The following is a 24,811-nucleotide window of genomic DNA, read 5'->3' as shown; positions in this document are numbered from 1 at the left end:
GTCGAAAATGCACAGAAGCGTGCGAAACCGGAGCGGTGGCCTACCATGCGGGGAAAAGCCTAACTGAAGGGCCCAGCCCACCTGGGCCACTCAACTCGCCAGGCTGCCCAGTTCCCCTAACCCGCACGAGAACGAATGTCAGATCGGCGCTCTGAAATCCTGCAAACCCCTCTACACTATCTCTGCCTGAATGTTTTATTTATTTAATTTTTTGAACTTACCAGAGCTCAGCCTTTCCTATCTGAGTAAGAGATGGTCTCAGGCTGTGGGGGGGAGAGGGCATCTGCCATCACTGCTGCGCTTGGCTTCCTGCACCCGTTGCCTTTAAGCTGTACAATCAGCTAAATCCACCCAGCATAAACCAGCTACCGGACCAAGGCACACCTCTGAGGGACCACAGAAATCACCTCAGGAATTATCAACTGGGGGAGGGACCATCAGGTATCACTGCGGAAGAGCGGGTCATTTTTTTTTTTTTTTTTTAATTCTCCTTCCAAAAATCTGAAGCAATCCCCATAGGGAGATGCAAGTCTACCATCTGCTGGAGACTGAGAATACTGGCAGGCTGAGGTCACTGCAGGAGTATATATATACTGTGACGTCAGCTTGCTCCGTCTCCATCTGTTGACAGGAGAGCATAGACCACTAGTCCCCTGGGTTATGCTCTATCTACACGCTAGGAAAATATATATTTTTGTAAAAGAAAGAAATAGACTCTGCTAGACTGCACAGGGACTACCCACGATGCGGCTGGCAGATAGAGAAGAAAAAGGGATAGAAATAAAAACTACCATAAGGTAAAGAAAACAGCTGCAACTCTACAAAAATCACTCACAATACTGCAAGAGAAGAGAGCAAAGCTGAATACTGTGAGATACACAGCTCCTGCAACCAGACGGCTCCGCAGGAAAAAAAAAAAAAAGACTGAGGGGCTCTGTCTAGGGGCAGGGTAATGACTACAGCTGCATATGCTCAGTAGGACATGTTTGAAAGCTCTAGATTGAGATCAAAGTTCTGTGCCAGGCTCCATCTGATGATGTCACCCATGTATGAGGACTACCATCCTGCTTGTCCGAATGTTTACTTATTTGGAAATGCACCAGCAGTTTTATTCTCAGCTCATACTAACCCCATGACTGCCAAACACATACACACACACGATACTGTTTGAATATGCACATCCAATATACAAGAAGTTAAAAGAGGGATAAGTTGGCAAGAAAGGAACCTGCTCATTGAGCCTTAAAATACCAAATGATTTTACCCAAGTAAAAATCAGCGATTGAATATGATTTTTTTTTTTTTCACCACTTGGTTTGGAATTTAGATTTGTAAATCTTTATTGCTTTTTTCTGATTCATTACTGGGAGTGATTGCTTTCCTATTGTTGCTTCTGGCAACATTCTGTACTGGCACCAGGAACCTTATTCTTAAAATCTTCACCTCTGAGGTCATACCTTCATTTGTTACACAATACTTAGGAACACAGATCAGGCATGCCTAGATCTGTACTAAAACCACTGCATATTCAATATACCCAAGGATTATTTAGATACACTCTAGAAATATAAGCATGTATATTGTTTGAACTCCCCATCCATTTTCTTTTGGCCTGGCAGCTTCTTCCTGCTTTTGAGCTTTCGTGAAAAAGGTTATTCAGACTAGTTTGTGACTGTCAAGGGTGGGCCTACATCTATCTCTATCAAAATAACTCATTTAACAAGGGTGTAAATATGTTAAAAAAAAAACAAACAAAACAGAACACCTAACATCTGATGAGTATTTCCTATTGCAAAACAAGATGAAGACTGAGCAATGATAGATCAGACGTACACCAAATTAGCAGAATAGCTTCCAATCTAAAGCAGTAGTACAAGTAATTTTTTTTTTTTTTTTTTTAAAGATGACTTGCCTTATTCTGAAGGGCCTTCCCCCCATTCTGTGCCTATGGAAAAATACTGTAATTGACCACCACCCAATATACACAGGGTTTTGACCCTACATGCAACAGCACCCTGATTTCTTTAACTCCCCCAACTGTCTGGGGAGTCCCCAGGACAGGGTTGGGAACCACTGTGTTAAAGAAATCAGGGTGTTGTTGCATGTAGGGTCAGAACCCTGGGTATATTGGGTGGTGGTCAATTACAGTATTTTTCCATAGGCACAGAATGGGGGAAGGCTGGGGGGGGGGGGGGTGTCCCCAGGACAGGGTTGGAAACCACTGCTGTAACAGCACCTATCATGGGTCCAAATAGGAGTTGCTACCAAATACTTTGGATGCTAATAAATAGCTCAAGAATGAAATGCAAACTGGACAAAAAAAAGGGGGATCTTAATTAAGATGGTGGCATTAAAGAAGCAAGCACAGCATTAAGCTCCGACTGAAAAAGCTGCCTGTGTACTTTGCCATTATCTGCTTTTAATATGGGAAGACACACGGCAAAGATCAAAAGGCTTCCCTCAGTTTAACTCCATCCAAGTGGCTCTGCAAGACCAGCTTTGTTTTGTGTCTGACGACACCACTGCCCAAGGGATCAGCTGCAGGAGGTGGCAAGGAAGCAGTTGTCTGCTGGATAGTGCAATCTCTTTTGGCCCAGATAGCTGAACAATCCTTCCAGAACCATCTCGCATTTCTGTGAAGTTCAGAGTCCGCTCCCACAGCTCCAAAGCAGCCAAGAGGGTGACTTAGGCTGAGGGCTCAGTGGTGGAGGGAACTGAAGGCCTTGAGAACATGAAGATGGCAGCAGTTGCAAGGTTGTAGAATCTATTGCAAAAGGCAGTCCCAGCTGCAGAGAAGTCGTCTGAAGTAGCTCCTGTGTATTCTGTCTGATTCTCAGCATTGGGAGCAGGTGTAAGTTTGGCAAACACCTCTGTATTATCTGCCGCGCTAACCAGTCTGGCTGCCAGATCCCCATTGATTAAACAACCGATTTCGACTCTGGACACAATGTGGACTGCTCTAGTTTCTATTTCTTCTTTAGCTACATTGACCTTGGATTCCCATACATGCTCTCCAGCACAGAAGAAAGATCTTGTAGATCATGTTGTGGAAAGTACTAAGATTGAAGAGTGGATTAAACAGATGTCTTCTGTTCAGGGTACTTTGGTGCAAGATATGAACTTGGTTCACCGAATCTGAAGTTTTTAAACTTTCTAATGGTTCCTTGCACCTTTCCAGTGGATCTATTCGAGTCAAATACCTGAAGGAAGTTTTGAACATCCTGAGGGAAGCTATGCCTCCAGTAAGGAAGGGAGCGGTAAACAAGGAAAAGCCAAGAAGGGAAGAGGAAAGTTCCATGTGGATAGTAGAGATCAGACTGCTATCGTAGAGAGAAACAGTAATAAGCTGGCCAAGAGTGACGGTTTTGTTTGGCAACTTTTGTTCTTTTTCAAGACAGATGCTCTCTTACCCTGTGTCTTTTTTTTTTTTTTGGCAGAAAGGTTCTAACTATTTCTTGGGCAAACGAAAATGGACTTATGAAAAGTCACTCAGGATCGTAGAAAAATAGTTTCTTGAGATGAGCCAAGAGCAGTTTCTCTTGGAGCTAAAGTCTGCATCTGCTTTCCTTGTGCATGTTTACTTACCATTGGCAAAATGCTGTATATTTTCTCTGAGTCACACAGCTGTGTTTCTTTTTAGACTCCAGCAAACAGGGATATCGTGTATAGGTGCCCATGGGTGAATGCTAACTTGGCAATCAGGTGCCTGTGTGTTAAAGCTTTTTGTAATGTTCACTAGTATAATGGACTTCTCTATATTTATTTTTCTTTTTTTCCTTATGTGGCATGCTCCTCACCTTTCCATAGATCTCTCCTTCAAAAACTGATCTGAATAGAGTCCATACGTTTAATGGGGCTTTTTTTTTTTTTGCCCCATTTATTCTTTTTCTTCCTTTTCTAATATTTGTTCATGTAATCTCTTTTTCAAGTTTTCTTGATGTATGTGTTTATGAAATGCAAATTAAAAAAAAAAAAAAAAGAAGAAATGGACACAGGATGAACAAGTGTAAACTCAGGAAAGGGAATTTCAAAACAGGGGCTGGGTGAATCAATACATTCCAAGCCCAAGTACATGAATGTTTTCCTATCTTGAATTTAATTAGACTGAGATCAATATTGATCTGATTGCTGAGGCTGATACTCAAAAAAAAAAAAAAAAAAGCCCAGTGTCTGGCATAAGCGCCTAAATTTAGCTGAAAATAGTGACAGACACCTAAAATGAAAACACTGAAATTAAGCCTGTTGGTTTTTTGCCTGCATTTAGGCGCCTAGCGCTAGAAATCAGAACTGAGCACCTCACTTCCCCTGATCTTGCCCACGTTTTCAGGGCCTAAATTTAGGAGCTCAGAGGGGAGAAATGTTCATGTAGACAGATGTAGGCATCTAACTCCATAGATCATGTTTCTCATCTAAGCAGACTAAATGTCACTTGATAATGCTATGTAAATTGTACATGTGGCTGTATCAAGGCAGAATATTTTTATTCGATTTTTCTCACATTATAATCCATCTAACCCCCCCCCTCCCCCACAAAAATCAACCAAAATCCATACCACACGTACACATACCAGGGGCTAAGACTTAATCACCCTTCTATTACTTCACTTCCTTTGCTCACCTTAATTTCGATATAGCAATCTGTTTTAGGGAGCTAGTGTTCATTTTTAAAAAACGAAGAAGTTACACAACTCAAAGATGGTGGCAACAGGGCTAGAAATCCCTCACTAACTAGAGGATGTACATGTTTATTCTGTGTATCACGGCAATAAAAATTTCAAATTAAAAAAAAAAAAAGAAATCCCTCACTATTAAAAAACTTTAAAAACCAACATGCAGCAAGCAGAAAGGCAGAGGGATGATGCAGTTTATTTTTCATATTGTTAGAAGATGGCTTCACTATACAGCAAGGTCAGCACATTTGTGATTACTTCACACTGAACTACAGACTTGATCCAAAGTAAGTTTAGCAATGCATAGTTTTAACTGTCTATATATTGTTCCTGGAAAAAACTGGGATCCTATGTAGATCATGATATTTATTAGAGCAACACAAGAACAATCCAAAGATGAGGCTTTACATAAGTTTGAGATCATGCCGATCCCTGCTTCACAGGGACAAACAAATGCAAGTCTTGTTTAGGAAGAAGATATACTTACAGCGTACAACTGTATCCACTGCTGATCTGGCTATAAGGAAAAAAAGGTTTCTAATTAATCAAATGTTTAATAAAAACAAAAATACAAATATGAGCTCTGTACTTGAAAAACACAGCTACTATTGGTTTGAATATCACTATGTGTATACTTTGTTTCCAATATTGTTATGTATAATGCATATGAAGACCCTTAAAAAGAAATATGTCAGATGTAAGACAGTTCCTGCAATTATCATATGGGCAGCCCCTGTAATCAGAGTAAGATCCAGGGCAGCCAGTGTTGGAGGAAAGCAGAGGTGCTTACCTGTAACAGGTGTTCTCGGAGGACAGCAGGATGTCAATCCTAACATATGAGTGACATCATCCAATGAAGCCCTTCACAGATCTACTGAGCATGTGCAGCTGTAGTCATCTCCCTGCCCCCTAGGCAGAGCCCCTCAGTCCATGATATGGCTAATACATGGAGAAAGCAACTCACAAGAGAGGCAAGAGGGATTTCATGAGGACTGATATCCTGCTGTTCTCGGAGAATACATGTTACAGGTAAGCAACTCTGCTTTCTCCAAGGACAAACAGGATGGCAGTTCTCACACATGGGTGAATCCCTAGCTACAGGTTGCCCAAAGCAACACAAAGTGGGGAAATCCCATAGTACTGAAGGTACCATCTATCTCCCTCTTATTCACGAGGTAGCCAAAGCAATACAGGGTCTAGGAGGAAAAAGAGTTTGGTTCTATATACAAGAGACCAATAGGACAGACTAAGACAAAAACCCCGATGGGTAGCAGGGGTGCCTAAGGCAGAGGTGTGAAGCAAATTCCGTCGAGAAGTGACTTCGGCTCACAAAAAGTAAAACATTTTCTGAACAGCGAATCCTGACTAGCACTAGTAGGCCTAGATCCTCCGGGAAACAGGAAAGGCACAATGTACCAATCAAGAGAAGAGTCCTTGGACAAAGACCACACAATTTCCTTCAGTGTCACAAGGCAACTGAAAACCAATTTGGGCTAGACAGTCCTCCAGAAAGAAAACTGTGGTTTCACTAGTATCTGAAGAACAGAATGCATTTGCGTAATTGTGATTGATGATTGGCCGATAGGCACAATGGGCATAGAAACCAAGAAAATATTTGTAAGAATGAGCGGCAAAAAGTATCAGGGTCTGCGGCAGATCCTACTTGTCGAACACAAGAAAAGATCTGACCACCTCAGGTCAGATGTCTTGGATCCAAGTGTTTAGGGAAAACGTTGCAGTTAAAAAATAAAATTTATAAGTGCAGAGAAACCTTATTGGACATGAACAAATTTAAATATGTAAATAAGGACCTTCATTCCACCCTGTGGATTCTGAATGATAATGCTATTCAGTATTTTCACCGCTCGGGGGGTCACCTTTAATCATCGGTCCACTAATGAAATATTTTTGCAATTTTTTAGATCGAGTGAAGAGACCGACAACATGAACAACGGTGGATATACCACCTTCAAACAGTTTCCCCACTCGGTTTAAACCAAGAAATAGAATGGACAATATTTATGTGAAATGCTTTGATATGTTAATCTTCTTACGTCAATCGGTACGTTTTGTACGTAGGTATACTTGACTATATAAAATGGACACAATCTTCCCTTAAGCAGCCGATGTGCTTCAGTCTTCTTGGCGTTCAGTAAGTGATTGAGAATCCCTCTTAAGATAATGGTCCCGTTGTTAATGCCATTATTTTCAGTCTTAGTTTTTATTTTACAGAGAACTAGTACCTTGAATACAGAATCAATTTGTAGAATTATTTCCTCCCCGGACAAGAATTGTTTGAGAGTCCCTGAGACAGCAGTTGTGAAACATGGTATCATGTCAAGCTCTGGTGAAGGGGAAGCATTTTCTTTCTTTTTATGAATAATGAAAAATATTTTAAAAATTGCAAAAATATTTCATTAGTAGACAGATGATTAAAGGTGACCCCGAGCAGTGAAAATACTGAATAGCATTATCATTCAGCATCTGTGAGGTGGCATGAAGATTCTTATTCACATATTTAAACTTGCTCATGTCCAATAAGGTTTTTCTGCACTTATACATTTTTTATTTTTTACCTGCAACGGTTTTCCCTAAACAATTTTTGCTCTCATTGTGTGGGATTTACTAGACTGTTTCTTTTGTGGTTCCAAGTGTGCCAAGGAATGGAAGGGCTATCCTAACGGGATCGCCACTACAAGACCCAAAGTACGTATGGTGAGCTGTGACTGATGCACTGCCATTGACAAGTATATCCCTCTGCATTGCCATCGACAGGTATATCCTTCCACCATGCAGGATAGCTCAGACGAAAAGGAAAGCACCTTGGTCAAGCGAAGCACGAAAAGCCAAAGGCAGTACTAGCCAGAATTTGGCCAAAAACAGGGAAAGGATGGCATACCTTTCCCTGAAAGTATGGCATACCTTTTCCTGAAAGTATACAATAAGATACTTCATTTCACACCACAGCTTTTCCCTTGACATTCTGACTGGAAGTCAGTAGAAGCCAAGGCCCCCAGGGCTGCAGGAAAAAAGAAGACCGCCACTAGGCAACACCCCAACAATACTACCCCCTGCTGATTCCAGTAGGGAGTTGCCATCAAGGCAGACCTCTCAAGACAGGAACACCACCACAAACTGGGAACGAAATGAGAACCTCTGAGGAAGAAGTCTAACTTTTTTTTTACTAGGAGACAAATAACAGATGTTGCAAAAGCCAGCCCCTGTAGATACAGGACTTCTTCACCACCCTGGAAATCCTAAGGGTACAAGATCAGGTTCATCCTGATCAGCAGAACACACTGCTCGCTAATTTGGCACAGGTGTCAAAAGCATATTGCCTAATAACTTCATGGCTGGAAGTGGAACATCGTCTGCATGGACAAGGACTGCCTTATCTGACTACAAACACTGCCACAGACAGAGTTACACTTGAAAGAGGCAAGGAGAACTCTCAAGTGACTGCAACAAAGGTGTGGAACCTCTGTTGTGGACCTCTGTTAGATCCTCCATCCCCTAACACACTCAGCCATGGATATGGCAAGTCATCTGAAGGCATACCTGCCATTCAGGATACCGATAGGCTACAGCCTTCCTCATAGAAGTAGAGCTCATATGGGAGACAGACTGGAAAGAGGGTCACAAAGTGAAAATATGTGCAATGTACCCAGCAGGCATCAGAAAAGGTACTCCCATGTGGGAGAAATCCACATTTGTTGCTGGGGAACAGTCAAGAGAGGGAAACCCGAATAGTGGAATGAGTGCTCCAACCTGACGGGCTTTTGGATCCAGCGGGGAACAGAGTGGCCACCAGTCAGAAACAACCCCTCTCCCCCCACCCCTACGGAGACTCTGGGGAATTGGAATGATTTAAAGAACATTGCAGGATTATTCAGGATGATTTTTCATGTCATTTTAGTTGCTTTTAATGTAATTTGTCTTTTTTATGATTATGCATATGTAATATGTAAACCACCGTGAACCATAAGGTAATATGCAGGCTATACATTTTTTAAATAAATAGAGCCGGGGCCACGCACTATGAAAAAAAACAAAAAACAATCAAAAAGTTCGTGATGGTGGCCTTCTCATTGGAACCAAACACACCAAGGTGCCTACCTGACAGAAACAACCTTGATGAGGCCCATGGCAATGATGGTGACAACAACACCAGCCATGCCACGGCAGCACTGCATGGCACCAATATTGATATCATCGTCCGGCAGTGCCCGTGGTGCTTGGAGGAGTAGATGACCACCTCCAGTGTCAACTGCATTTGTCATGCTCCAATATCTCAATGATGCTTTATGGAGTCAGCATACACAGTACTATGATGATGTCCATAGCACCCATAGTATCCCGACTGCATCGGTCTACACGCTAGGCAGTATTTAGAGTCACCCTTAGGAAGCCTACAGCACCTGATGACACCTTTAGCGGGTGATAGCAGCTAAACATGGTTTTAGTGGCACCACTGGCATACTACAGTGTTGGGGAAGCCCATGGTGTTCTGTGGTGGTGCCCTACGGCATCCGACCACACCCACAACACACAGCGACAGCTTCCATGATCCAACAGCACACTCGATGCTTGCCAGTGACAGACCGTGCCTATGGTACTGAATGTCACATCCAGGGCATTGACAGTACTTGACAGCACCTATGGTGCTTGACAGTGTCAATAGCATACAGCACCATCGATGGCACTTATGATACCCAAAGGTGTCAATAGGCCAGCACCACCGATGGTGTCCACGGCATCTGAAGGCGACGATGGTCAAGTTTTACCAATGGCACCTGAAGGTGTCAAAGGCATCCATGGCACTCGACATAGTCAATGATGCTCAGAGGTATCAATGTCGCTTGCTTGACAGAGCCCCCGGTGCTCAATGGCGCATATAAAACACTCAATATGCCTGTGGTGCTCAATGGCATCAGTGTCCACAGCATTTGACGGCAACTTTGATGTCAATGGCGTTCCATGGAGCCCATGGCTCTCAATGGCAATGATGGCACCCATCTAGACTGCCTCTATTGCGCTCATCAGGACCATAGTGCTCCACTGCATCGAAAATTCCACCCATGCATGACAGTGCTTGACAGTGCCCTTGGCACACAATGCCCGTGGTCTCGAAGCTCAAGGGTACCCCTGGAGCTCAATGGCATTCACGGCACTTGATGGTTTCGAGGGCTTCCATGGTGCGATAGCATCCATTTCGATTCACACTGCCAAAGGCATCCATGACGCTTTAAGTCATCGAGAACAGCCTTGGTGTCGAATGACATCGACGGTGACCATAGTGCTCAATGGCATCCATGGCATTTAACGGCTCTTGATAATGCTTACTGTGCATGATGGCCCTCACCAGCAGCCAGGGCACTCTACTGCACCCACGGCCCTTGATGACTTTGCTATGTTGAGGGTGGCCATGACACTTCAATGGCATCAAAGGTGGCCATGACGCTCGGTGGCATCCATGGCACCCATAATGTCAATGTGACAGACCATCGGCGCTCTGGCATGGATGTACACTGGCAACTGATCTCGGGCATAGCACTAATGATGCAGTAGCAATGCTGATTCCCAGACACATGTTCACACTCTCTCCCAAGACGACTGCATTGCCAGAGCTGACAAACAGGAGGGGAGGCTACATTGTCCAGGGCTTCAGAGGCTCATGGAGACTAGTTGTTAAAAGCGTGGGGAGGATAAGCTCTCCTCTCCACAAGAGCAGTCCGGTCCTCGATTCCTTCACTACCTGAGCCTCCATCGATGCCCAGTGGTCTGTGAAACAACATGGAACTTCTGCCTAGGTACGACAAATTCCCAGGCCCAGAGGCCTACACAGACTACATACTGCGAGCCCCACCAGCACCTGACAAAAGCACAAAAACAGATTAAGAAGAGGACACAGAAAATAAGCTACAGATGCAGCATTATTTATTAGGAAAATAAATCAGACTCTGCCAGACTGCACAGTGCCAAGGCCCACCATGCAGAAGGCACAGAGCTTAAAAAGAAAAAAAACCCCAAATACCATAAAGTAAGAAAATTGAAAAAAAAACTGTGTTAGAAAAAACAGTTGCAGCTCCAGAAAAATCACAGCAGTAGCTGTGAGGGAGAGAACAAAGCTGAATACCACAACCACACAGCTCCAAGGAAAAAGAAACACTAAGGGGCTCTGCCTAGGGGACAGGGAAGTGACTACAGCTGCACATGCTCAGTAGAGCATGCTGAAATTCTAGAATCTTTCAGATCAAAGCTCCGTGTCGGGCTCCACTGGATGTCACCCATGTGTGAGGACTGACATCCTGCTTGTCCTTGGAGAATGCGTACTTCCATGGAGGAGGACGAAGAGGATAAGTGTCTCCTTGTTACTAACTTTGGAAGAATTCTGGAGGATTATCCTCAAGTGGTAAGCTCTAAAGTCCATGATCTTTCAATTTTCTCTTAAGATAAAGAGGCTAGGCTCTTTAATCAGGCAGAAAGTTTGGAGGATCATACTGCAAAGATTTTGGATATGGAGAATAATGTTACCTCCCCTTCAATCTGTTAATTCAGGTTATTATAAAGGATTGCCTTCATTTCCAGCAGAAAATGGATAATTTGAAAAAAAAAAATGCATCCAAGGCTAAAAATTTCCATTTCTACCTTATTAATTTCACCCATGTTCAGTGTGTATTGGCTCTGGATCTCTTTAAACATTACTTGATTTAGATGTATTCCTCCTATAGCAAAGGCATATCACATGCCTATGCCAAAGTCAAGGTCTTTAATTCAAAAGCAGATTTCTATGACAACTACAGAAAAAAGGGGTTCTAGGTTTAAAAGTCTTGGAATCATGTGAAGGAGAGATTTTGGAAATTACCATGCTGGTGAGAATGATAGTGGTTGGGTCCAGAGACTTTTCTTTAGTCAAAAGGATGTCATTTTTTTGTGAATAAAGTATTTCTTTTTCCTGATGTTTTCCAAGCCACTTAAAGCTTGGCAGAAAAAGTTTCTTCTTTTTCATCAGCACATTTTGCATATTGGGGCTCCATCTTTTTAGGGATACCTGTGTAATGTAAATGTTGTGTAAGGTTTCCAGGAGAATAATTGGATTATTTTGACCCAGATCAATTGCTATTTTTTCTACTGGATAAAACTCCAAATGTGACTGGAAGTCCTTCAGTAAGCACTCTTGTTTCCTCTTCCCTAACTGTGATTTAAAGAAATCAAGCAAGATTTAATGTAAATTTATCAAAGGATAAGCAAGGAATCATGGAGAAGACAGTAAGAATATGTGATTTTTATACTTTATTATGGCTTTGTTATTACATGCAACCACAAAGAAGTGATCGGTGAAATCAAGATACGTTTATTAGGTAATCTGGTGAAGACTCTGGCCGAGTTTCGCTCACGCAAATGAGCTGCCTCAGGGGCTACTAAAATGCAAATTAAAAACACATTCATAAATACATAAATATGAATCATCACAAATGTATATAAAAATGAACAAACAATGAATAAATAAATCAGAGCTGTACAATAAAACACACATCCACAGAAAAACCATACAAAAGTAGTACTTGTTGTGAGGCCAAATAAAACTGCCAAATACTCTACTGAGTAAAACATATATCTGTATCCCTTCAGATCTTATGTGGTCTTGTAGGATATATAGTAGGATTCTCCTTATTTGTGCACGATAGATTTTTATTATCTGAATTATGGAGGTGGTTAAAGACAAAATCAAATTGAGAAACAGTATGAATATAGAACAGATCAAATGTTCATTATCTAGTGACAAGGTGTCAAATTCACAAATATTGTAAAAATTATAAATCGGCACAGATCTAAAGAATGTAATGTAATATGTGGTTTGATTCTTAATTTAATTTCAATCGCTTTCTGCGATAATCTTACCCATTTGGGCAATAGGGGCTCTTGTGAGTTCTTTAAAGCAGTGGTCCCCAACCCTGTCCTGGAATATGTGGATATCCTGAAAACCCGACAGGCTGGTGGGCCCCCAGGACAGGGTTGGGGACCCCTGCTTTAAAGCATCTCAACATGTAAAGGATTGTTGTCACATGACTTGGCGAGGGAATTTCTTTTGTTAATTACACAGGCTAGAATAAGTTATACTAGAAAATCAATATAAAATATTTGCTGACATAAAAACCAAATAGTTTGAATAAATGCAGAAGATAACCTTAAAAATTACATGACTATCATTTTAAAAAAATATTTAGTAGTGTTGTGCCATCTGATAAAGCCATGAATATTTCTGACCAAGATTCCTTTTAAATGACAGAAAAAATGCTGGTATCAATACTCCAATATTATTTGCCGGTATCGGTATCCCTCGTGTGTTTATGCCACAAATAGAACCAGAAGACTATATTTATGCATTGCCGACTTGCTAATAGACATTGTACAACTACGATGCATCTGAAAGTGGGGTACCCCTACTTAATTCTACTAGACATTGACAGTGATACACAAAAAACGTTGACCTTGAGAACATGGTTAATCTGTCCATGCAGTATTAAATAAATGTAAACAACTGCATATCGTGAATAAGGAATCATGGTCAGAAATATTTACGGTTTTATCAGATAGCAAATATTTCATATTGATTTTCTACTACAATTTTTTCTAGCCTGTGTAATTAACAAAAGAAATTCCCTCACCGAATCGTGTGCCAACAATCCTTTACATGTTGAGATGCTTTAAAGAACTCACAAGAGCACCTATTGTCCAACTGGATAAGATTATCGTAGAAAGCGATTGAAATTAAATTAAGAATCAAACCACATATTACATTACATTCTTTAGATCTGTGCCAACCTGTTTTTATAATTTTTACAATATTTATTAATTTGACACCTTGTCACTAGATAATGAACATTTCATCTGTTCTATATTCATACTGTTTCTCAATTTGATTTTGTCTTTCTCCACCTCCATAATTCAGATAATAAAAATCGACTGCGCACAAATAAGGAGAATTCTACTATATATCCTACAAGACCACATAAGATCTGAAGGTATACAAATATATATGTTTTACTCAGTATGAAGATGTGACTCTAATAGAGTATTTGGCAGTTTTATTTGGCCTCACAACAATTACTTCTTTTGTATGTGTTTTTCTGTGGATGTTTTATTGTATGACTTTGATTTAATTATTCACTGTTTATTTATTCATTTTTATATACATTTGTGATGATTCATATTTATGTATTATGTTTTTAATTTGTATTTTAATAGCCCCTGAGGCAGCTCAATTGCAAGAGCGAAACTCAGCCAGAGTCGGGCTACCATCTTCACCAGATTACCTATAAACGTATCTTGATTTCACCGATCACTTCTTTTTGGTTGCTACTTTACAATTTGGATCGGTTTCCGTTTTGTTATTATATGCAGCATACAAAAGATTGGTGGTGGCAGGGTGCCATCCAATGAGGTCCTGGGGACCCAGGGTAAAGTGATCAGTACATCTGGCCAACAGTGGACACTTACCAAATATGTTGCCTAGGTGCGAGCCCATTTTTATTTCAAATACTTGAGATACGACGTAAAATGTCACTAGGAAACCTGCCACAGCTACAGTGAACTTTATGATACCTGAAAATGACAGCAGGAAACGGTGGTAAGAGCTTTCTGCAGACAAAACGCTGTTCAATGAAACATGCTGGGACCATGTTTACAGCAGGGGCAACATTATTCAATGCATTATTTAGGGCCCTGGTTTTTCGCCCCAATATGCAGAAGAACTCACACACTGTTGCAAAATCTCTCTCCTCTTTAGCTATTTCACCTTGAAATTTTATTTATTTTTATTTTTTTTTTTAAAGAGTAGGGTTGAAAATATTTTACATTTTGGATTGCATTCACAAACCCTGACCAAAATCCAAGTACCTCCCAGTGGATGGGATTTGGGCAACTGAAACCCAAAATTACACAAAGCCACCGCCCCCCCTCACCCCATGACAAAAAAAAAAAAACTTGGGAAAAAATTTAAGTCCCAAGTTCTGTCTGGAATTGTGATTTTCCATGACTACTTCAATTTTACATTCATAATTAAATGAAGGAAAAAAGTGATAGAAAATTGTTCAAGGGTGTTGTGTCCCATTGTTTTTCAGAAATCAAGGCCAAGGCTTGAGACTCAATTAGGTACGTTAACAAATCAACTTACAATCACTGCAGGAGCTCTCATGCTACCTGTGTGCATGCTTCCTGATGTTCTGACCCTTGGCAACTGGGTTATTCTGTCCCCAAAACCTCGGGATGGATAATAAACAGACCTGAACTAGCAGTAAGTACAAATGAATGCTTGTCAGGATCACAGGACACTACAAACAGAAAAAGGTTTTCTGCTGTAAAAACTAACTCTGTTTTGAAAGGCTACATGAGATGGGCTTGACATAACTTCCCGGGATAAGTGTTAGAAAATTATGGATGGATTCTGTGGCATAGCTGCATAAATTTGCCTTCAACTTGCAATATTTAATATGCAGGAAAAATGTTTTAGAGTCTCTTAAAATCATTCAAGTTTTAATTATTGTCCTTAAAAAAAAAAAAAAAAAAGAAATCAGAGTTGAACAGGTGTTCTCCTATGACAGAAGGATGTTAGTCTTCACATATGGGTGACATCCTCAGATGGAATCCAGCACAGAAAACTTAGGTTTTGACTGGCACACTGAGCTTGCCTAGCATGCCACTATCCAAGTATCCATTCGGGGTCCCTCTTAAATCTCGTAACATAGAATTATGAAAAAATAAAATAAACATAACGAAACCCAACTCCACAGGGTGGTGGGCAGGTTTCGTGAGGACTAACATACTGCTGTCCTAGGAGAACACCTGTTACAGATAAGCAATTCTACTTTCTCCTAGGACAAGCAGGATGGTAGTCCTCACACATGGGTGAATCCCTAGCTACAGGCTGTCCCGAACAGCAAGCAAGATCAACAGCCACCTAACCAGGTGCCAACGGGCACAACAACACAGGTGCTATTGGTAACAGAGGGAGACAGCCTGAACTGGAAAAAAGGGCCCTACAACTGAAAGATTCTAGAGGATAGACTGGCCGAAGCTGCTATCGCATTGGCCATACCTGTCCAGTCAGCAGTGAGAGGCAAAAGTGTGGAGAGAACTCCACATCGCAGCCTTGCAGATCTCATCCACGGGGACTGCTCTCAAGTGGGCCACAGATGTTGCCATGGCTATGACAGAATAAGCCTTGACATGACCCCCAAGCTGCCGTCCTGCCTGGGTATAGCTGAAGGAGATGCAATCTGCCAGCCAGTTGGACAGGGTCTGCTTAGCAACCGCAACTCCTAATCTATTCCTGTCAAAAGAAATGAAGAGTTGCGTAGACTGCCTATGGCCTGCTGTTTGCTCCAAGTAGAAGGCTAAGGCTCTCTTGCAAACCAGACTGTGAAGAGCCCGTTCGCCTTTGTGTGCATGAAGCTTGGGAAAAAAAGGAAGGCAGAATGATTGATTGGTTAAGATGGAAATCTGTCACCACCTTAGGCAGGAACTTAGGATGCATGCGCAGAACCACTCTATCATGGAAGAACTTCATGTAGGGTGGATACTCACTAAGGCCTGAAGCTCATTGACTCTGCACACTGACGTGACCACGATCAAAAAGATGACCTTCCAGGACAGGTACTTGAGATCACAAGAATGCAATGGCTCAAAAGGAGCTTTCATGAGCTGAGCCAACACCACATTAAAGTCCCAGGACACAGCAGGGGGCCGCAGATGCGGCTTCAGCTGTAGCAGGCCCTGTATAAAGCGCCCCACAATGGGTTGCAGAGAGATGGGCAAACCATCCACACCTCTGTGGTAGGGTACAGATTGCATTTGGTGTACCCTAATGGAGTTGGTCTTTAAGCCAGCACCCGAAAGATGCAGTAGGTAATCAAGCAGCTTCGGCACAGAGCAGGAGAACAGTTCCAGGCCATGGTGCTCACACCAGACTGAAAACCTCTTCTACTTCAGGCCATAAGACTTCCTAGTGGAAGGCTTCTGGAAAACACCAAAACTCGAGACATCATCCGAGAGGTCGAGGAGCTGCAGAATCAACCTAACATCCATGCCATCACAATCAAGGCACAGAGGTTGGGATGGCGCAGCGCATCCCAATCCTGTGTGACTGATCAGTTCCTGGAGAGAGAGATCCTGCAAGAACAGGACCCAGATCTGCCTTGGCCAGTGAGAAGCTATGAGGCTCATAGTTCCCCTGTCCTGTCGAAGCTTCAAGAGTCTTCAGCACCAGGGGAAGTGGAGGATACACGTATAGAAAGCCCTTGCCCCAATGACGGGCAAAGGCATCTAAGGCTGGTTTGCCACCCACCCAGTACAGGGAGCATAGAAATATAAAAACATAGAAAATGATGGCAGAAAAAGACCAAATGGTCCATCCAGTCTGCCCAGCAAGCCCATGGCAGCATCTGCTGTGCCATACAGGTCACCTCCTTAGTTTCCCAAACTGTTTTAATGTATTGTTCCTCAGTTGTTAACATACTGTTTTATGTACAACGCAATTGCGTATTTTTTCGTTCTCTGTACACAGACGTGATATCTCTGATGAGCGGCGGTATATAAAAACCAATAAATAAATAAATAAACAAACTGTCAAAATCAGGGCCTTTGTTGGTTGCTGCCTTGAGTTCAATTGTTCACTCTTGCCTTTGAAGCAGAGAGCAATGCTGGAGCTGCATTCAAAGCATCAGGCTTATTGGTTAAGAGTAGTAACAGCTGCATCAGCATGTTACCCCCATGCTTATTTGTTTTCCCAGACTGTTTAATCCAATGTCCTTGTTGGCTGCTGACTGAATCCAATTCCCCTTTTCCCCCTGCCAATAAAGCAGAGAGCAATAATGGAGCCGTAACAGCATGAAGGCTCACTGGTTAAGGGTAGTAACCGCCACACCAGCAAGTTACCCCCATGCACTCCTTTCTTCACCTTCATCCTCCAGCCTTTAGGGAGCCACAGTATTTCTCTCATGCCCCTTTGAAATCTTTCACCATTTTTGTCTTCACCACCTCCTCCGAAGGGCATTCCAGGCATCTACCACCCTCTCCGTGAAGAAATATTTCCTGAAGTTGGTTCTGAGTCATCCTCCCTGGAGTTTTATTATGTGACCCCTAGTTCTACTGATTTCTCTCCAACGGAAAAGATTTGTCAATTGTGCATCATTAAAACTTTTCAGGTATCTAGTGACGGCCCTTCTCCAGGGTCTTCTTTAGTAAACACCAAACTGAAGTATTTGTTTAATATTTATTGCCAACTGGTTGTTAGTCTGGATCAGAACCATTTTGATAAGCCGATTCCTGAATGCCCAGAGTGCACACTGGATCGCACGGAGCTCCAGGAAGTTGATCTGGCATTGTGCTTCCTGGGCGGACCACAAACCCTGGGTGCAGAGCCCCTCTACATGGGCACCCCACCCGATTGGATGCATCTGTAGTGAGCACAATCTGGGCAGGGGGACTTTGAAAGGACACCCTATGTTCCAAGTAGGTCAGGCTTTCCTACCAAGACAAGAAGTTCCGGAGAGACCAAGAGTAGTGCAGATGCAGACTTGGAGGTCCTAGTTGGTCTGCCACCTCTGGGACTGCAAGGTCCACTGAGCTCTGCGCATATGCAAGCGAGCTAAGGGGATAACATGGACGGTCGTGGCCATATGCGAGTCACAGTATGCGGAGTGCCGAAATATGCCAGCTCTGATGGACCACTCCTGCAACAGACGCCAACATGAGAGCCCAATCTCGGGGAAGATATGCTCGGGCCTGAACCATATCCAACCTGGCGCCAATGAAGTCCAACTTAGGCGACGGGTTGAGATGGGACTTCGGGTAGTTGATAATAAACCCCAGGGACTCTAACACCCGAACAGTCAAGAACCCCTCCTGGGAGGGGTTCTTGAGCCAATCGTCCAGGTAGGGGAACACAAGCACCCCTAACCTGCAGAGTTACACACCCACAGTGGCCAGGCACTTGGTGAAGACAAGCGGGGCCGAGGCCAGACCGAACGGCAACACCCTGTACTGAAAATGTTGCTCACCCACTACAAACTGCAGGTACTTCCTGTGTCCATGGAAGATTCCGATGTGGGCAGAGGCGTCTTTTAGATTGAGGGAGCAAAGCCAATCTCCTCTTTGTAGGAGGGAATCAGAGTGCCCTGAGAGACTATCTTGAAATTTTCTCTTTTCAGAAACCTGTTTAAGGCCCTCAAGTAGAGAATGGGACAAAGTCCCCGTTCTCTTCGGAATCAGGAAATATCAGGAGCAGAACCCCCACTCCCGTTGACTCAGCAGAATGGGGTTGACAGTCTTGACCATTACGAGGGCGGCGAGTTCCGCCAACAATATTTCCTGATGTGAGGACTAACCACAAGGAGGGGGATGGGGGAACAGTCCAGAGGGACACCCAGAAGATTTAGCTAGTATCCTCGCCACACAATGGACAGAACCCACTGGTCTGATGTAACACTGGGCCAACGGTCCTGGAAGAACCATAGTCTGCCCCCGACTGGAGGATGCTGCATTGAGGATATTCATGGTGGTTGCCTTATGCTCCCTCGCAGTCAGTCAAAACCAAGTAGCAGAGCTTGTCTGGGGCACTGGCTGAGGTCTGGGAGTCCGCTGCTGTCTAGAGCGGCCCCTAGATCCCACCTGCAGGGCTCGAGTGCAAGAAGCAGGAGGATAGTATTTCCTCTGACTGTAAAAGGACTTCCTTGAGTCCTGACGCGAGGACTTCCTGGCCAACCAGTACAGGGCAAATCCACAAGCCTCTCCTGCACTTCCGGGCGGAGATCTGAGGACCTAAGCCAGGCCATCTGACGGGCACCAATACTGCAGCCGCCACCCTCTCTGCCATCTCAAAAACATCATAGGTGGAACGCACCTCATGCTTGCCGCATTCCAGACCTTGCTGGATGACTGCTGAAAAGGCGTCCTGCTGTTGCTGAGCAGATGCTCAGACAGTTCCTGGACTTGTTTCCAGAGGTTACAAGAGTATTGTGTCATATACAGCTGATAGGAGGCGATCAGGGCAATGAACATCATGCCCTGAAACACCTTCCTACCCAACACATCCAGCGCCCTCGAGGATGGACTCCACCATCACTGACTGGTGTGGGAGGTGACACTTCTCAAACCCTATAGTCTGCTGGACCAAGTACAGTGCATCGGCCTTTCTGTTGATCGGAGGCATGGAGACGGGGTGATCCCAAATTCTAAGGAGCAATTCCTTGAAAATCTCAAGGATGGGAACTGCCACCACCTACTTTGGAGAGTCCACAAACTGGAAAACCTCCAGCATCTTGTGTCTGGCATCCTCCTCCATTAGAAGTTGGAACAAAATGGTCTCAGCCATGGCCCGCACGAATCCAGCAAAGGTTAAATACTCAGGCGGGGACTGGCACCTCTCCTCTGGCAGAAGTGGATTCAAGGAAAGGTCCCCGGAGTCATCATCAGAAGACTTGGAGATATCATTCCCCCACCCCCCACCCCCACTCCATGGGTCGTAAGGAGTGTCATCATCACTAAGATTGCCTGGAGGCACCTGTGGGGAGGCCTTCCCAGTCCCAATGGCTAGGGCATGGAGGGTTTCGAAGGTTGCGAAGGACCCAAAGCTGGACCGGGTAACGCCAGCCATGGAACCAGGGGCCTTGATGCCCCCTCTGACATCGAAGGTACCCTCCTCCTCCTCGGACCCCACAATAGGGATAGCATCCAGAGGAGGTGGCACCAGTAGCTGCTGGGGAATCAACTGCACCTGGCCACCGGCATTGGCTGTATCGGAAGCCAAGGATAAAGTCAAGGCACTCTAGCAGTGGTGCCAACGACTGTGCAGGCTCTGGCACCGATGGAAGCACCTGAGGGGCCAGCGGCTCGATGCCCTGCAGGCTCAACCAATCACCAACTGCATCCTGTGCTGAAGCTCTTCCTGAGGAGGATGAGTAACCAGATTCCCCTTGGAGCCTCGAGGGGAATCGGTACTTGGAACCAGAATCGGTGGGGAATGCCTTGGACACCCTGGCCTCGATGGAGGACGATATCTCCTCGCTTCAGGGGCTTCACAGCAGGTGCCTGTGCCAATCTGAGCCCAGCACCGCATGACGACAGAGACCAGTGGCGATGATTTCAAGACTTCCCATATACTTGGCCCGGTCTTTCCCTGGCACCAAGGAAGACTGAGACTATCCCGAAGTCCTCGAGCAAGAGGAGACTGATGAAGGCTGATCCCCGGAACCCCTCTCCACCAGAGGCCCTGGAGGAGGGGTGGACACAGAGGGCATGGTGTCCATCAGTTCCCTTTATCCTTTTGGCATCAATGCTCCCGACGCTAGTGTTGAGGGTTCGGACTTTCTGGACCCAAACAGCTTCTCCATGCCAGCCCTTGGGGGTCATCTGGTCGCAAAAACGACAGCCCTGGAAGTCATACGATGCCCCCAAGCAAAGGATTCCCCACCCTTTAGCAGATCTGTGAGGGACATAGTCCGAGGGCACTGGGGGCACTAACAAAATTGACGCCGTCATGACGAACAGGAGGCCGGCTAGCGGTTGATGACCAGAGGACACCAAAGACATCACTGCTGGGAATCGACTGCACAGAAGGTAAAAATTTACCATGCCGCTCCTAACTAAAATCGGGAGGAATCTAGAGGGACCCTGCGCAGGAAAAAACACTTTCCGAAGAAAAAGAGTACAAGCTCCACAACCACGAGATGAAAGCCTCAGGAAGAGAAGAGACTGAAGAAGAACCCCGCCTGGATGCATGGATAGTGGCCGGGCTCCTTCTGATGATATCACCCATGTATGAGGACTACTATCCTGCTTGTCCTAGGAGAAATAATTGTAAACTTTGTTATATACATTTTGATAATTACTTCTGTTTTTCCCCCCATAATTTCTTTTTTTCTATTCATTACTTTTCTTTCCTTTCCTTCCTTCTTTTGCCTTTTACTGCTTGGCAATAAATCACATTTCTATGTACCCTCTGGACGGTCCAAATTGGGTTGTGCCACTCTTTGGGCCCAAACGTTTTGCCATGGTCTATTGAGTCCTAGCTCACCTGTAACAGTAGTGGGAATTGGAATAGACTTTGTTTCCTTGTGGCTAAGGCCAAGGGAACACTACTTTAAACAGGATTTAATATCATTGAAGCATAAGGAAGTGGGCATGGTGCAAGGACTCTGAAGCTTGAAAGAAAAGGTGTAGTTTGCAATAGAGATAGAAGATATTAAGACTCTATGAACCATTAAAGGGTATCCAAACAACAAACATGCCATATCAAATAATCCAATTAGCAAAGATAATCCAGGCACTCCAAAAATTAGTACATTTAGAGCTAGCATTTAATCTCAATTCTCTGTTTTTGGCACAGCAGATACGTTTGTGCTTTAGAGCTGAACACAGAAAGAATATATACAAGAATAGCTTTGAAAATTATCCCTTGAATAACCCTGGGTCCCGCGATCCCTATACTTGTCCACTTCCTTAACTGGCCCTCACACTCAGGCTCTCATGTAGTGGGCACCTCCTGCTCTCTCTCCCACAGAAGCACAGGGAGCTGTGTGCCAGCCCTTTTCAGCTGGTTTTCAGACTTGAACCAAAGAGAGGAGAAATGATCTCAAAGATGCATTTGACACTTCTTCCCCTACTCCCCCTGCAGTCATAAAATTAAAAGGCCCTTTTACGTGCATAAAAAAAAAAACAGGTTTATGTGCATAAATGGCTTGTTACAAAATTGTGCAACGCCCTATTTTAACTATAGAAAATATAAGCATTCTGGGGGAGGGACGGAGCTGGATTTTATTGTATGCTTCCCATTTTAAAAAGTGCATGGGTCATTAACCTGCACAAGTTAAGGGCTGCAAAGAGCAGGTTTAACTGTGCAGGTTATACCATTTTGTTGTTAAATGAATCTATATTACAACATCTGAAACATATGTATAAAAAAAATATTTGATTCATATGGTAAAGATAAAAATAATATATTTTATTTAAAAAAAAAAAAAAAAAAAAAGTAACTCAATTAAGTCTAACAGCCCACTGTATGTGCATTGCATTCTGAGTGAAGTATAGGGTTATCGGGATGTCTATGTAGTGAATTAGGAGTTACATTTAATAAAATGTGGTAGTATAAAAAAATAAACAGTAGGTGCAGTTATACAGTACAATTCTACAGAACAGTTACATAGAACAAAATCTAGTACAGTATGGTGCAGATCAAATATAATTATGCAGTATGCGGATAAATATGCAGTGTACTAGTCAGTGCTGCAGACAAGTGGAGGTTGGGAGAGTAGGCTCGTTAAAAAGCCGGGTTTTGACCATGCGGCGGAAAATCAGTATATTGGTTGTGCATCTGGCCTGTACTAGGAGAGAATTCCAGAGCCTATGGAGTAACAAGGAGAAGGCATGCTTGTGGGTTCAGGAAGACGCAGAAGAGCCCCCTTTTTCAGATCTTAACCTGTGCATGTGCTTATAGGGGGGGACAGCAGTCTCTTAGATAGGCTGGGCCTAGTCCTTTTTGTGATTTGAATGCTGTATGGCGGTCTTGAAGTACTGGGGTGAAGTATAGTACTTGGACCCAGATAGTACCAGTGCAAGCCTTCTGTCTTGCTGTAGGCATTGAAGGAGATTTTGTGGGTGGCCCAGGTGTAAGTCAGGGTTAGCCCAGTGGCCGCTCTCTAGGTGTGGTTTTATCTGCTTGCGTTGCTTGCGTATATTTTTTTATACATATCTACTGTATATATAACTTAATCAGTAGAAGCGATACAACCAGAGTCTCTTATTTTAGCCACAATTTTCATAGATTAAGTTTTCTTGTTTTTGGCTTGTGACTAGCAAAACTCCTCTCATGGGCACAGCTACCTAGTTTTTGAGTTGGGTATTTGTTCATGTCTTTCTTGCCCTTCTACAAATGTAAGAGATGTCGAATGCCAGTCCTTAAGGGCCACAACCTAATTGGGTTTTCTGGACAACCAAAGTATGTAACCACATTTGAATGCAAATAAATCTCAGGAAGACTCAGCATATAAAAATCTGACAGTTTGTGGCCCCTGATTACTGGCACCTCTAATATGTGAAATTTGCTATCTTATTTTATACCTCACGTCTTATGTCCTTGATCTTTAATTTATATGTACTTGAACAATTCAATTGATAGATGTTAATGCCTGTTTATGAATACTCCCCTATGTATCCCGCCGTTATTCACTGATTTATACCTATGAACGTCATTATTGTAAATCACTGTGATCTTCACTTGGAAATACGGTATATGAAATGTCTAAATAAATCTTCCGCCCCCTACCGATGTCTTCAAATTTTAAATTTACCCAATTAGGATAATGTAATGCGAGCACTGGCATCATTCCTACCCCTTTGTAAGCTTTTAAGCAGTCCATAAGTTGGACATGTGCTGTCCAGTTTGGCCATCTATTGAAGAGGTGGGCAAACATGGCAAGACCTAAAAACAGCAAATTGTAAATGTACATTGATCGGTTGTTTGGGATTCAATCTGGATAGAAAGCACCACTTGCGTCCAAATTTTCATCATTATAAGCCTCTCAAATATCCTCCATGATGGAAACAGCTAAAACTAATAAAAATACTCCAAGAAAAACAAACAAAGTAAAAATTAATTTGTTTGTTTTACTTTTCTCTCGCCTGACTTTCCAAGATGTCCTCTGGAGGTTCTACCATGAGAACTTGGTCAGGGTAATTGACAGCTGCTTTGAAGGTTTTTTTTTTTTTAGGTCTTGGATGTATGAGATACCGATGACCATCAATAAGTCAAAACCATGCAGCCCAAGTCAAGTGCAAGCCTGGAAGCAATCTTGGCCAATCAGGAAGCCCCCTTGATTCTGGCCTATTTATAAAGGACTAGTGGGTATGTCACAGGCCCTTTTTCCGCACTCTGCAGTTTTGTTAGTACATTTATTAAATGTTTTGCGATATACTCCAATTCCCTTTTACTCACAGATTTTGCTTTTCAACCAAATAAACCAACATTTAATCCTTCTCTTTAAAACAGGCTTTTCTAACTCCTCACTGACACTGTAGAAAGACTTATGCAAGCTGCGAGGTCATTAAGTAATAAGAATATTCCTCATCATTTATTCATTATGCAC

General features: G+C 43.3%; 1 protein-coding gene across 3 annotated transcripts in view; it reads right to left on the bottom strand.

The window, feature by feature from the left end:
- The window catches only part of FAM3C (family with sequence similarity 3 member C), a 118,493-nt gene that overhangs the window by 28,300 nt on the left and 65,382 nt on the right, over positions 1-24,811 (bottom strand). For 2 of the 3 annotated variants that reach the window (XM_029615831.1, XM_029615830.1), the window contains exons 3-4: positions 14,172-14,276; positions 5,158-5,187 (exon numbers count right to left, since the gene is read on the bottom strand). In XM_029615831.1, coding sequence (XP_029471691.1) covers positions 5,158-5,187; positions 14,172-14,276 — 135 coding nt within the window. The remainder of the gene's footprint in view (positions 1-5,157; positions 5,188-14,171; positions 14,277-24,811) is intronic. The other variant, XM_029615832.1, reaches the window with a different exon arrangement.

Source organism: Rhinatrema bivittatum, chromosome 9, assembly GCF_901001135.1.
Source record: "Rhinatrema bivittatum chromosome 9, aRhiBiv1.1, whole genome shotgun sequence".
Classification (NCBI taxonomy): Eukaryota; Metazoa; Chordata; class Amphibia; order Gymnophiona; family Rhinatrematidae; genus Rhinatrema; species Rhinatrema bivittatum.
This window is presented reverse-complemented; position numbering and strand designations above follow the sequence as displayed.